This window comes from Misgurnus anguillicaudatus, chromosome 23 (genome assembly GCF_027580225.2).
Source record: "Misgurnus anguillicaudatus chromosome 23, ASM2758022v2, whole genome shotgun sequence".
Taxonomy (NCBI): domain Eukaryota; kingdom Metazoa; phylum Chordata; class Actinopteri; order Cypriniformes; family Cobitidae; genus Misgurnus; species Misgurnus anguillicaudatus.
This window is the reverse complement of record NC_073359.2, coordinates 29205548-29220673: the sequence shown is the minus strand read 5'-3', so window position 1 is coordinate 29220673 and position 15126 is coordinate 29205548. Positions and strand designations below refer to the sequence as shown.

The following is a 15126-nucleotide window of genomic DNA, read 5'->3' as shown; positions in this document are numbered from 1 at the left end:
TCTTCTGTCTCTTGCGGTGCAGGTGAATGACCTACGTTCGCGTGGAAAGCAGTTATCGGGAACAGAGCACATTTTTATCACCGCTACCATGCAGTTCAGAGAGTTCATCAAGAACATGTATTCAATACCTGTAAGTTAAATCACATACCCTATCAAACTATATCGTAACATATTCATGTAGACTTTTATTAAAAGATAACAAATCCCTGATGACCACCCTAGCAATAAGTTTAAAGAGCGCCGGATTTTGAAAAATGTCAAAATGTAGTTGATCTAATGTTATTGATTTGTTCTTGCAGAAACCTCAGATCGCTTACAAGGGTTTGATGAATTGCTATCAGAAAAAAGTGATCAGTTTGGCCGGAGAGAAGCAGAAAGGAGAGGTGGTGCTGGTGGTCAATCTGTTCCAGTCGGTTCTGGACGGGTTCATCAGAGCCGAGATCAAAAAAGAAGAGGCTGAACCAACCAAGGTAAATGTTTACCTACAAGACATTCACGGTCTAATTTTTTCGCTTAAAGGCGGAGTCCACGATGTTTGAAAAACGCGTTGGAAAAGGAGACGGGCCGACTACCAAAACACACTTATAGCCAATCAAATCAAATCAAATGCCGGGTTGCATATGTGTGGGGCGGGTCTATCAACAGAAGGTCCAGATTCTATTGGGGTAGGGGCGTGTTTGTTTAGGTGATTTCAAATATCAACATTGGCTTTCAAACATCATGGACTCCGCCTTTAATTGATTTTGAAGGTTGAACGCGGATCTGAAATTAACAATCGCCAATGACCAAAATGCTAATAATTACTATACTGTAAAAAATCTTTGTTGCGCTTACATTTTAAAAGAGCACCTATTGTCCGATTCACGATTTTACATTTCCTTTGGTGTGTAGGTGTGTATTAGTACATGTTAACGAGATGCAAAAGGTACAAACCCCAAAGTAAACGATGACGCAAGTTATCTCTTTTCTTGGACTACAACAAACACACGGATTGTAGGCAACAGTTTACTTTTTGGGATTGGTTATGTAGAGAAGACCGACATTATCATAATTAATCCCGTTTTGACTCACAGCCTGTAACTTAACTCCTGTTAGCAACCGAATCTTTCAAACATGGTAAGGAGTAGGGCTGCACGATAAATCGCATGCGATACCACGCGCATCACGTCAGTAATGCCGGTTCCTTGATTAGTATTAAATTGCCAACAGCTGTTTTCAGATGGCGCGACATTAACTATGTTGTATTATACTAAAGACAAAAAATAACGTTGTTTTTAGCAATGAAATAGGTGCTCTTTAACAATCACCAATGGCCAAAATGCAAATAATAACTACACTGTAAAAAAAACTTGTTGCAATTAAATTTTTAAGTTTAATCAAATTGAATTTACAATTAATTTAAACTTTCTTGACTATTCAAGAGTTGCTATAAATTATTAAAATAAAGTTGAATTAGCTTAAGTTATTAATTTTTTTTTATCATTTATAGCAACTCTTGACTAAGTCAAGAAAGTTGTAATTAATTGTAAGTTCAAGTTGAAACTTAAAAATGTAAATTTAACAAAGAATTTTAACAGTGTAGTTATTATTTGCTTTTCGTCCATTGGTGGGTGTTAATTTCAGATCTGAGTGATATTTTTTACAGTGCAGCAAACAAATAAAAAGAAAAATATCTGTAGCTCAATTGGTAGAGAGAAGGTCATCGGTTCGATCCCGGCTGTGATTAGACCCAGAAAAACACATACGGATACACTGCAAAAAAAATTTCAAGGAAAAATGTTCTTAGTATTTTTATCTTGTTTTTTCGTAAAAATATCAAAAAATTCTTAAAGGGATACTTCACCGATTTAGCATTCAGCTTTGTATCTGTAGAAACCCGGCAGTATTACTGAATGACCATGTTTCCCTCCCTCATTTCCCCCTGAGAGGAGAGATATCTGCATTTTGGTTCTGCAAAGAGGTCCTCCGATGATGTAATATGACGATTTTTGCATCATCGGAGGACTTTTTTTGCAGAACCAAAATGCAGATACCTCCCCTCTCAGGGGGAAACGATGGAGGGAAACATGGTCATTCAGCAACACTGCCGGGCTTCCACAGACACAAAGCTGAATGCCAAATCGGTGAAGTATCCCTTTAAATTAAGATGCTTTTTCTTTGTGAGCAAAATGACCCAAGAAAATAAGTCTAGTTTTTAGACCAAAAATATCAAATTTAAGTCATTTTCTGCATAAAACAATCAAAAAACGACCAATGCGGTAAGCAAATTTTTCTTGAATTTTGTGTTTAAGAAAAATTTTTAAAGATTTTTTTGCTTACCCCATTGGCAGATTTTTTTGCTTGTTTTATGCACAAAATCACCTAGATTTGATATTTTTGGTCTAAAAACTAGACTTATTTTCTTGTGTCGTTTTGCTCATCAAGAAAAAGCATCTTAAATTTAAGAACTTTTAGAATTTTTTACTGAAAACAAGACAAAAATAATAAGAATTTAAAAATGATTTTCAAGAAAATTTTTCTTAGTATTTTTGTCTTGTTTTCAGTAAAAATATCTAAAAAATATTACATTTAAGATGCTTTTTCTTGATGAGCAAAACGACCCACGAAAATAAATCTAGTTTTTAGAACAAAAATATCAAATTTAAGTGATTTTGTGCTTAAAACAAGCAAAAAAATCTGCCAATGGGGTAAGCTAATTTTTCTTGAATTTTGTGTTCATAAAAATGTTCAAGATTTTTTGCTTACCCCATTGGCAGATTTCTTTGCTTGTTTTATGCACAAATTCACTTAAATTTGATTTTTTTCGGTCTAAAAACTAGACTTATTTTCTTGGGTCGTTTTGCTCATCAAGAAAAGGCATCTTAATTTAAAATTGTTTAGAAATTTTTACTGAAAAAAAGACAAAAATACTAAGATTTTTTTGCAGTGTAAAAAGTCGTTGAATTCACTTTGAGTCGAAGCATCAGTCAAATGAATGAATGAATGTCAACTTAAAGTGACCTGAATAATTAAAAAAGAAAATGTATAGAAATAAAATATAAATTAATAAAACTATTAAATCTATTTAAAAAATCATATCAGAAAATTTTACAATCAAAGGTTTATCTAAAATGTATAAGTTGTAAACCCAGCTGTTATTAACGTATCACTTCTTGAATGCACTTACATTGTTTAAATTTTGTCGCAGCCCCCCAAAAGTGGTAAGAAGAGGAGAAAGAAAAGCAAAAGTGTGAGTATTTCTGTCAATCATCACGTATAATCTACATCATATCTGAGATGTAGGAAGTATTAACAGTTTGTCTAAATTTAGTTGGAGAGCCCGCTGGATCACGTGTTTTCGCACTATCAAGTGAACATCATGCAGTCATGTGACCAGTGCACATCTTACATCTGGGGTATGGAGAAGGCCTACATGTGTAGCTGTGAGTATCTGTCATGTGCTGTCACTTCACGACCACAAATTTAAACTAGACATCAAGTAGTGACCGTATTGTTTACTGTACAGATGTTTCCTTGTAAACATGTGTAATGTTTAACTTATGGTTTAATGCAATAATTCACTACACAAACACACATGAACCATGATTATCCTGTTACATTATTTTATAATATATATGTGATAAACATTTATTTTATACCTTGATATATTCAGGCTAAATGAAACATGTTATCCATTCTTTGTATTTCAGATTGCAAAATGGTTTGTCATAAGAAATGTATCTGTAAAATCATCATCGACTGCTCTACTTTCTCCTCCAAAAAGGTAAGAAGCTAATCTGATTTATTTTATTAATCTCAAGCATTTTGGAGTAAATGTGCGTGATTGTCGTACTCGTTGGTTGTTGGATAGTGTGAAGACGAGCCTGGATCGCATCACTTCGGTGTGCGCGTATGTCACCTGGTCAACGACAGGGCGCCTGTACCGATCGTGTTAGAGATAATGCTGGAACACGTGGAGATGAATGGACTGTACACCGAGGGCATTTACAGAAAGTCCGGCTCAGCCAATCGCATGAAGGAACTACACCAGCTGTTGGAAATGGGTAAGTTGAGGGAACAAATAAAATGTGTTAACAAGGGTTAAATGTGCCAAAGACTAACCTATATCCATTTAAAGGTCCTGTGCCATCAGTTGTGCCTTGCTAGTAGTAACCTAACCCGGTTGTGTAATGACTGTGTGTTTGTGAAGGTCCGGAGTTTGTGTGTTTGGAGGATTACCCCATCCATGCGATCACAGGTCTGGTCAAACAGTGGCTGAGGGAGTTACCTGAACCTCTTATGACCTTCACCCATTACAACGATTTCCTCCGGGCTATAGGTCAGTATCTACCCCATCATTCATCTGCTTTTACGGTACTACCTCTGAGTTTCTGTATTAACACACTTGTGTGTTTTTTGTGTGTGTGCAGAACTGCCTGAAAAGCAGGAACAGTTGCTCGCCATTTACAAAGTCCTGGAGCAGCTTCCCACAGCAAACTTCAACACCCTGGAGAGACTCATTTTCCATCTTGTCAGGTACGGATGAGTTCACGAACATGTCAGAAAAGCACATTGGGGTGATTCTCACGAAATCCAGATTTAGAAAGTGTCCAGCATCAGAATTTTTAAAAAACACATATTTGCACATATAAGATTAAGGTCTGAACTTAGTATAACCATTATTTTTAGATGATTTAAAAATATTTTCTATAGAATTATTTAATTTTTTTAGATTATCATTATCAAAAATGATCATTACCGCAACAAACTCATGTTTCGGTAATGAGAACTAAAAAGTTGTCTAGGTACTATGACAAACAAAATTTCATCTGGAGAGAAAAATTAAGAACTATTTACCTGGTAGCCATCTTGAGTGTCAAAGTCAATTATGTCCCTTCCAACAATTTTTTTTTGAAAATTTTAGTTCATTGAGTGCTTAAACAATTATTGAAAATTGTTGCGGAGGATGAGAAAATTGGTCTTGGACACATTTATATTCCTTATTGTTGTCTCTACATTTATCAATGATCATCCAATACCACATGTTTCTTTACTGTAAATGTTTATAGTATAACATGCACTGAAGCTTTTTATTTTTTAGATACTTTAATTATAAATATTTCCATGTCAAAGAACCCAAATCTAGTCATGGACACGTTGCGGTAATGACAATTTTCCCCTTAAATGTGGAAAAAACAACAAAATTGTTTTTATGATGTCATTTAAAATCATGTGCAAAATAATACGTTAAGAGATGTTTGTATTGGCATCTTATTTTGATACTCTTACTTCGCATTCACTTTTTTTATCAAAATGTTTCATGACACCTCATAAGTCTATTTTCGTCTGCTAACGTTTGTGTTGCTCTTCAGGGTCGCGAAAGAAGAAAAAAGCAATCGTATGACACCGAACTCTCTGGCCATCGTTTTCGCTCCCTGCATCCTCCGCTGTCCGGACAGCGCCGACCCGCTTATGAGCATGAAGGATGTCGCCAAAACCACAACGTGAGATCATCTGTTCACATTGCAGCTAAATCTGGGTGTCACTCCACTTCTAAACCTTTAATCCCATTTTAGTGTACTTTGATTGGTTGAACTAATGCATACATATTTCTTGTTTAAAGTTGGTTTATTGGTACGGGAGTGACACAAACATGAATTCAAGAAAGTTTTGTTATAATAAAGTAGTTCAACAATCTTTATTTTCTTTGTTTAGTTGTGTAGAGATGCTTCTTAATGAACAGATCCGGAGATACAACGAGAAAATGGAGGAGATCGAACAGCTGGAGTACGCAGAGGCGCTGGCTGTAAATCAACTAAAACTCAAAAGACAGAACACGGTAAACTAAGATCGATGTCTTTTCGTTATTTCAAAATTTTGCCTTCATGCGACGGTCAAAACGGTGACTTTTCCCAAGGCACATGAAGAGTGTAACATCATGGTTAAGCTTTGTTTGCTTGTCATTTTATCTCCCTGTAGTGCTGCCATTTGCCTCTCAGGTTTATCTCTCCTTACAAAGAAGTGCCGGTACGTACAGTATGTCACTCCTGGAGTTCGGTGTGGTTTGCAGTGTGCATGCAGTGTAGACCTCACAAGTTACCCACTAATACTAACACTGCACGTGCATTTGCATCATATATCACAGTAGATGTAGACGTTCGGTACGGTGTCGGGTGGATGTTGTTGGTGTAGATGTGTGCGGGTGGTGTTTTTGGAGAAGGTGGTGTGAATTTCAAAATTTTATGAAAATTTGACTTTTGGTGACCAGTAGGTGATTTTTTTTTATTTCCTAAATTGGTATGGTAAGTTATTTTACTTAAAAGCTTAGTACAACCTGCACTAAACAGTCAAAGTTTGTTTATTTCTTTGATTGTTTGAGTAGTACAAAGCTTTGAAATGCACACCATGAAGACCTCTGAACTTTAAATGCAAATATTTTGTTATTTTGTAGTAAGTCAACATGAAATCAAAATAGACCCTATTTACTTTTTAATACTACCGTATTTTCCAGACTATATGTCGCTCCGGAGTATAAGTCGCATTAATCAAAAATGCTTCATGAAGACGAAAAACGTATATAAGTCGCAATGGACGACACGTTGTATTTATTTAAAAAAATATTTCACAAAATCCAAGCCTAAGAACAGACATTTAATCTGCAAAGGTAAGTTATTCAACTAAACAATAGCCGACAAAACAGCAGGCTGAATAGATATCTGTACGTTAACGTAAGATTATCAGTTATTTACACGATACACAATAGCATACTGAACATACCTGGAAGGCTCAATAGGCTAAATTAACCGAACAAGCCATTGAGCATCAAGTTCGCAGGCTCGTCATTCCATGTCACTGAATTCATTGAATTACATAAATACATATTAGACTATCGCGATTGTACATATTAGACTGTAGACGGTAATGTTGTCTTTTGGTTCATATATGTCAAAATTAAGTCGCGCCTGACTATAAGTCACAGGAACAGCCAAATTATGAAAAAAAATGTGACTTATAGTCTGGAAAATGCGGTAATCTGTTTTTATGCACGATTCATCAGCACATTTTTTTCTGGATACCATTTGTCAATATTTTTTATCAATACATTTTTTTATGCAAATTCTAATATTAAGATTATTGTTCTAGGTATTTGATAACCACTAGTTAACCATTAGTCAGTCCCTCTGGAAAAACGCGATTATGCGATCGCATGATTCAATGCATAATCAGCCAAAGTCTGCATATTTTATGTGGAGGCCACATTTTTTAGGTACGCCGCACTTTCGCCGCGTAAATTGCAGATTTCTGCTTGCATGATTTCATAATTCTTGCATTTTCGTAGCAAAAAGTCATATATATCTTAGCATAAAGTTGAAAAATGTTGCATTTACTTAACACATGCACAGCCATGTCCCCCATTGTCATGGGAATGTTAGGAAGTGATGTAATTACGCAACGTGAACATCAATGAAAAGCTGCAAAGCTGTTTTTGCAAGTTCTCACAATTTTGGCAAGTTCCCGTAATTTCATCGCATAAAATTGCATAAATATCCCATATATTTCATCACATTTTTTTAGAAAACGTGCCACAAGATCAAGGATTTTTGCCCGCATTTTTCTGGAAGGACTGATTCGTTATTCATCATAGCAGATACAGTGTTCCCACGGGTCATGGAATTTCTGGAATATCATGGAATTTTAAAAGGTCTATTCCAAACATTAAAAAGTTATTTTCTTGTCCAAGTCATGGATTTCAGGGGTTTTGTTTGTCACTTTAAATTTTTATTTGCGTTTCTCGAAATGTTATCCGCTTGTTGTGACGTAAGGAATGTCGTTTCCGGGTCCAAGCCTCCACTGATTTCATCTGAGACTACAATTTAAACAGCCGTTTATTGGCATTGTTTATTAATTTTATGCATTTTAACAATTTTTTTATAAATGTACAGTGTACACTACATTCTCAGGCATAGGCCATGAAAATTCAGCTTTATAGTCAGTGAAAGTGACAAAATTTTCCACAATCCACTGCAGACTCACATTTAGTTCTGAGTTCATTCCTAATGGATGAAATCAAGTCCTGTTCCACTTTTTTTGCTTGTGTCCTTTTGAAATATGGCACCAGTACGAATGTTAAATTGGTTATGAAAGGTGTTTCATGTTGACTTTACTCACATTTAAGTGGTTGATGGTCCGAACTGGTTAAACTTTTCCTTTTCCAGAATATTCTGACTTTATTAGCACTCTCGGCATGTTGTGGTCAAGAATGTAGCATTCCTTATTTCTTAGTATACTAACCAAACTGGAACCATCTTGAGTCTTTCCCAAACAGTTTTGATTGCTATGAGAGAACACTTCTTAACACCCAAAGCTTGAGTACCATGTTAGCCTTTTCCTGCAACTTTTGTAAGAGGGAAGACTTCAGGTGTTCATCTGAATAAAAGTTGCCGTCTGTTCGGGATTTAGGTTCGGGAGAAGCCGCCGTCCGACCTTCGTGTGGTGCCTGAGAATGAACCTCTGGATTCGGATACAGAAGCGGAGATAAACCTGATGGAGCGGATCAAATCAATCAAGCAGGAAAAGTTAGTAGATGTAGCGTCCACAACAATGCTTTGAGACATCAATATGCCATGGCTGTGATGTGCACCAAAAACCTTGTTTTGAACCTTGAAGGCTTGTTTTTATTGGCTGCTATCTGTGTTACAGAGAGGACTTGGCGTGCAGGCTGCCTGAACTAGAACAGCCCGGTTCAGACCAGGAGAACCTGGACTCGGAGGCTTCGGAGAGCTCCGAAAGCCTGCTGGATGAGCGGGGTGTCTGTCCGGACACGGAAGGTCAGTATTAAGGTACAGACTCCTTTTCATTTCGGACCGATCTCCTTTCTTTCTTCTGCAGTAGTCAACCATGTTTGGGTCCTGTTGTGTGTGGCGCAGGTCTGGATGGGTCGCTTCTGGTGCATTTAAAGAAGGTGGCGGTGTAACAGGTTACCATCTAATCTAACCCAACCCATGTGCATGTCGGCCCAAAAGCCTGAGCGTGCTTGTGTTATATGCATGGTTGCGGTGATTGACGAAGACATGCTGCATGTCGTCTTTAATTTGAAGCATGTGCAGATTTCCGCATTGGGGTTTCTTGCTTTCTCTGGTCTTCTGCTTTGGGGTTGATTTGCTTCTTTCTCCTATCATAGGACATACAAAGCTAGTGCCAAGGTTGTCCAAACCAAGCCTTCCTACATCTTCTGTCCCGGTCCAGGCAGCCAACACGAGGCCTGATGGCTCATCTCTCCTTTCGCTATCTTCTCTCAGGCTTCAGCTCCAGCGTCGCTACCCCATCATCCCTGGAACAGTCAAACTGCCACCAGGACTCCTGTGCCACCCGGCTGTACAGTCCCTCCCTCCCCGCAAAGCCCAGTCTCTGACCCTCGTCCGGCCTCGAGAGCAACCCGGCCGCCGCAAAGACAGCATCCAGTCCCTTTACATCGCGGCAGGAACCGAACTCTTTTTCCAGTCCCCAACCGCAGCCTCTGCGGCCCCCGACACAAAGGAGCTCAAGACCCACAATGACGTCACCCGACGTTTCTCAAACCCGGACGTTGCCTTCGTAAAAGAGGAGGTTTGACTTTGAAACTGCCCGAATTTGATTGGTTCTCATCTCTGCTGCAGTCGGAGCGACTGATACGGAGTTGTCTCACCTAGCACTTTCCATACTAATAATATATTGGATTTTTTTTAAGACGTTCGTGCGGCAGACAGACGTTGATATGCATCAGCGTTTTATGCTCAATTCTTTTTTAAATTCATTTTTAAAGCACCTTTTGCCTTTTTCATCATCATCAAACAATAACTCATCGTATTTGAGGAATCACGGCTTGAAGATTTTTGTGGTCAGATTAATTTTACTAGCAAGCCTTCATCCGACTGTTAAACTCTAGTTCTTATAGTTTCTGCATGAAAACTCTGGACCAGTTTCGGACATGTGCGGGGAAAGGACGCAGCACAAGCCACTTTCCTCTTGGACGAAATGCCATAACTGAATTTTTCAGAATAAATAGTTTTAAACTCTGATGCTTCGTCAAGCGATATGACACTTGAGATTTTTATGGATGTCTGTTGAGAATAATAAACGCAGTTAGTGGCAAAGCGATTGTATTAAATACTAAAGTCAACTGTTGTTGTCATGTTTGGAAAGTAAGGAACGAATGCTGTCTGGATGGGTATGATGTAAATTATTACGTCACTTGGACTGTACGTGTCTGTTAGTATGGTTGTCATCAATGATACATTTTTTGCATTTATTGGAGGAAACAAACTAATTATTTTCTTACAATACAATTTGTACTGGCCGCAAAACTGTGTGTTTTAATGTGTCCCATTCAGAAGTCTAACTGGATTTTTTTCAAGGTTTTAATTGTATGTATTTGCAAATGACTAAGTGTACAATATAAGGGATAATACATCAGCATCAGATAATATTGGAAGCTTGTAGTTGATTCAAAGTTTATTGATAAAGGTAGAAACTCTTCATATGTACATACATAAAAATATTTACACAGACAATATCAACAGATTTACAACTGATTTGTAGACTTGGTCAAAATATAATAGCTGCTCCTGGATCAGTCCTTCATGTGCAGTAGAACAGACAATTTAAATTAAGTAATAAATAAAGTGCAGAATAAATCCAAAAACAGGAATTAGGATCAGACTCGGTCTTGTCTCTGTACCATGGCTTCTTAACGGATCAGCTCTGTATTCTTTGAAAGATCTACCTGCAAACAAAAAAATAAAAAATAAATGATAAAAGAAAAGAAAAGGAAAAATAAACAAAACACCTGTCAAACGACTAGTTATGTTTAATGTACAGTGGTGATCAAAAGTTTACATTAGGGCTGTCAAAAGATTAATTGCATACAAAGTAAAAGTTTGTTTTTGCAAGTGTGTGTACTGTGTGTAAATATTTTGTGTGCATATATAAATGCACACATACATGTACGAATTTAGGAAAAATGTTATGTATAATTGTTTATTATTTATAAATATAAAATCTAACTGACTATATAAATGATTATACAGTGCAAACACATAAATTATGCAAAACAAAACTTTTTTGTATGCGATTAATCTAGCCCTAGTTTACATACACCTTGCAAAATGTTGAGCATTTTGTACAATTAAGTGGTTTATTGTAAATTAAGGTTTGTTTTTAATTTAGTCCTGCCCTGAAAATTGCTTCCAAATTTTTCAGCATTATCCAATTTCTGCAGGGTGTTACTAAAGAGTAACTAAACCCTAAACCAACTTTTTAAATTTAATTATCTGTAAGAATGGAGCTTTATAAGTGCTGTTCATTGATTTGAGTAACTTTTTGACATTTGGGTATAAAGGGTTCCAATGCTACAATATATGGTGTAAAAATGTTTACGAGCTCAATTCGTCCCCTCTATATCAGTTTGGGTCTGCCCACTTTTTTGCATTTTTCAAATATTGCCAGTAGGTGGAGTCAGGCTCCGCCGACCAGAAGTCTCAGCTTTATCTGCTTGTCATAAATGAGTACCATTCACGCCAGTAACTGACGAGAGAAGGATGACGTGACATTTGCATAAAGTTAAACTTTTCTTAACTTTCTCGCGTCGCTGGACACACACATACGGTCGCCAACTGTCACTTTCGCTCGTGCCGTCGGAAGTCACCCGGTTTACAAGGTCTGGCTACGCGAGACTAGGGGTTGGTTACTCTTTAGAGACAATTTCTGCCACACACCTTTGATGATCAGTTCTGCATTCTGGAAAACACCCATGGCGGGGATGTAACACAAATACATTCCTCCATCAGAAGCCTGAAGTTGGGTAAGTTTCAGACTGCAGTCACCTTTCATACACTCATCAGGTTGAACAAATGCTCTTTTCTTATACAACAAGTCCTGTTCCTGTACCGAAATCCTGCCCTGAATAATATCATGCACGTTCCTGATGTCATTGTGTCTCCAGTGAACCACAAGATTTTTGCGTGTAAGTTTAACGTTTGTGTGACTGCATGGCAAGGTGATGGACTCTCCTTCAACACCTTCTATTACTTTGTGTGACGAAGCTAAAAAAGAGATAAAACATTTATTTCACATGTTTGTATAATTAATTTGCTTTAAAACAGGTGTTATCATTAATATGTTGCTCTTACCTGTACTTATTATTAACAGTAAAAACACACAGATGAAACAGCATCTGTACAACAGAGAAGCACAAAAATATAAAATATGTTGATATAGTTTACAATAGCGTGCAGATTTGTTTCTGTGATGGTCCAACGGCTAAATTTAAAATCCACTCTTAGTTTCATTTTCACCAATAGCTAAACACTGTTGATGTCGGTGTCACATGCAGATGTAAATACAGTAAGTTAGTTTACTTTATGGTGAAATTCACAATTGTTTTAACAACCTTAAGGTTCAGGTTGTAGAAATTTGTAAAAGTATACTATACTAAATACTTAAGTATACTGCAGTATTTATTATGTGAATGCATGCATAATTAAGACCGCAAAAGTGCAACTTACCGGTATATGCTGAAACTGTAGTGTATGTGAAATGCAGCTTTACAACAAAACGCTGTCGTATGGTCCATGTCTAATGTTTAAAATTAGATTTTAAAAACACGCACCAGATATTTAAAGGTCTGTTTTAAATGTCCCGCGCTCCGCCTCTTTTAATTTCCATCGCTAGACGTTAAGTCACATCATTGGGCAGTTATTATGGGGCGTGTTTCAACCGAAGCAGGACAAAAAATGCTCTGCACTCAATTGGATAGACACAGGCGGAGTCCACGATGTTTGAAAAACGCTTTGGAAAAAGGAGACGAGCCGACTACCAAAACACACTTATAGCCAATCAGCAGTAAGGAGCGTGTCTACTAACCGACATCCCTGGTTGCGTATGTGTGGGGCGGGTCTATCAACAGAAGGTCCAGATTCTATTGGGGTAGGGGCATGTTTGTTTGTGTGATTTCAAATATCAACATTGGCTTTCAAACATCATGGACTCCGCCTTTAACGTCTAGCGATGGAAGTTAAAAGAGGCGGACACCGACAGACCTTTAAATATCTGGTACGTGTTTTTAAAATCTCATTTTAAACATTAGACATGGACCTTTCAGCATATACAGGTAAGTTGCACTTATACTTAAGTATTTAGTATAGTATACTTTGCCAAATTTCTACAACCGGAACCTTAAGGTTGTTAAAACAATTGGGAAATTCACCAGAAAGTAGGGTGACCGTATGAGATTGGCTGAAATTCAGGACGGGGGGGGGGGGGTATTCAATTATCGTTTAATTAATTTATTTTATTTAATAATAAAAAATTATGAATTTCAAACTGAACCAATCATATTAATATAAGTACATATGCATATAAATAAATTGATATAATACGTATATAAGTATTTCATACTCATACAATAATATTAGATCATCCAATAATATTAAAATAAATAATATATAAATAATAGATTTTAAACTAAAGTTACTGAACCAATCATATTTTTATTAACAGTCGGATGAAGGCTTGCTAGTAAAATTAATCTGACCACAAAAATCTTCAAGCCGTGATTCCTCAAATACGATGAGTTATTGTTTGATGATGATGAAAAAGGCAAAAGGTGCTTTAAAAATGAATTTAAAAAAGAATTGAGCATAAAACGCTGATGCATATCAACGTCTGTCTGCCGCACGAACGTCTTAAAAAAAATCCAATATATTATTAGTATGGAAAGTGCTAGGTGAGACAACTCCGTATCAGTCGCTCCGACTGCAGCAGAGATGAGAACCAATCAAATTCGGGCAGTTTCAAAGTCAAACCTCCTCTTTTACGAAAAATAAACAAAACACCTGTCAAACGACTAGTTATACTATATAAATGATTATACAGTGCAAACACATAAATTATGCAAAACAAAACTTTTTTGTTATCGATTAATCTAGCCCTAGTTTACAAACATCTTGCAAAATGTTGAAAATTTTGTACAATTAAGTGGTTTATTGCAAATTAAGGTTTGTTTTTAATTTAGTCCTGCCCTGAAAATTGCTTCCAAATTTTTCAGCATTATCCAATTTCTGCAGGGTGTTACTAAAGAGTAACTAAACCCTAAACCAACTTTTTAAATTTAATTATCTGTAAGAATGGAGTGTTATAAGTGCTGTTCATTGATTTGAGTAACTTTTTTGACATTTGGGTATAAAGGGTTTCAATGCTACAATATATGGTGTAAAAATGTTTACGAGCTCAATTCGTCCCCTCTATCTCAGTTTGGGTCTGCCCACTTTGCATTTTTCAAATATTGCCAGTGGGTGGAGTCAGGCTCCGACCAGAAGTCTCAGCCTCAGACGTTACACCCACAGACTGTTGGCTTAGCCGGCGATGTTATCTGTGTGTCGCCCGTCTCTTTATCTGCTTGTCATAAATGAGTACCATTCACGCCAGTAACTGACGAGAGAAGGATGACGTGACATTTGCATAAAGTTAAACTTTTCTTAACTTTCTCGCGTCGCTGGACACATCCATAAGGTCGCCAACGGTCACTTTCGCTCGTGCCGTCGGAAGTCACCCGGTTTACAAGGTCTGACTACGCGAGACTACCCAGCTAGAAATAAAAGGTTCTAAGAACGTTCCCTGAAAGTTCCCAATGTTCCCAAAAACATTCTGCCAACGTTAAAAGCGATTAGTTTTTTTTAAGTTCTGTTGTCTGAACGTTAGAGTATTTTTAAACGTTATGACAATGTCATGTTTTAATGTTCACACAATGTTTAAAACAACAACTGTTTATTATATTGACTTGTTTGATTGTTATGTAAATGATAGAGAAACATTGCATTTTATTATTTTATAAAACATTATTTCTGAATGTTCAGTAAATATATTGCTGTAGAAAACTCAATTCACTTACTAGGTTTAGATGTTGATGTTTTTTTTTTCATTTTAAGTCACCCTTATTGTGATTAGTGTTTGTTTTAGTTGGGCTCTTGACACTTGATTTCTTGCTTGCTAGTTTTTTCCTGGTTATGTTAACATTGTGTTAATGCACCACATTTGTTATGAAAAGTTAATAGTGTAATTCTGTGGTTTGTGGTACACAATGGCAAAGATCATCACCCAATTCGTTTACCA

General features: G+C 36.8%; 1 protein-coding gene and 1 non-coding gene across 17 annotated transcripts in view; one reads left to right on the top strand and one right to left on the bottom strand.

The window, feature by feature from the left end:
* Positions 1-10322, top strand: part of LOC129452723 (myosin IXB) — a 55277-nt gene extending 44955 nt beyond the window's left edge. For 5 of the 16 annotated variants that reach the window (XM_055216735.2, XM_055216732.2, XM_055216733.2 and 2 more), the window contains 14 exons: positions 23-130; positions 300-470; positions 3188-3229; positions 3311-3422; positions 3690-3763; positions 3851-4043; positions 4190-4318; positions 4410-4515; positions 5352-5483; positions 5695-5818; positions 5959-6006; positions 8440-8555; positions 8680-8807; positions 9161-10322. In XM_055216735.2, the coding sequence (XP_055072710.2) occupies positions 23-130; positions 300-470; positions 3188-3229; positions 3311-3422; positions 3690-3763; positions 3851-4043; positions 4190-4318; positions 4410-4515; positions 5352-5483; positions 5695-5818; positions 5959-6006; positions 8440-8555; positions 8680-8807; positions 9161-9591 (1914 nt within the window). In that variant the 3' untranslated portion in view covers positions 9592-10322. Of the gene's footprint in view, positions 1-22; positions 131-299; positions 471-3187; positions 3230-3310; positions 3423-3689; positions 3764-3850; positions 4044-4189; positions 4319-4409; positions 4516-5351; positions 5484-5694; positions 5819-5958; positions 6007-8439; positions 8556-8679; positions 8820-8906; positions 8957-9160 lie in introns of all 16 variants that reach the window. The other 11 variants (XM_073861932.1, XM_055216739.2, XM_055216742.2 and 8 more) reach the window with 9 other exon arrangements.
* Positions 10323-11707: 1385 nt separating this feature from the next.
* LOC129452953 (uncharacterized) lies at positions 11708-12637 on the bottom strand. Its single transcript, XR_012365902.1, has 3 exons — positions 12522-12637; positions 12147-12190; positions 11708-12059 (listed from the first exon to the last, which is right to left on the bottom strand). It is a non-coding gene; the product is annotated as an uncharacterized protein (transcript).
* Between the last annotated feature and the right edge of the window lie 2489 nt (positions 12638-15126).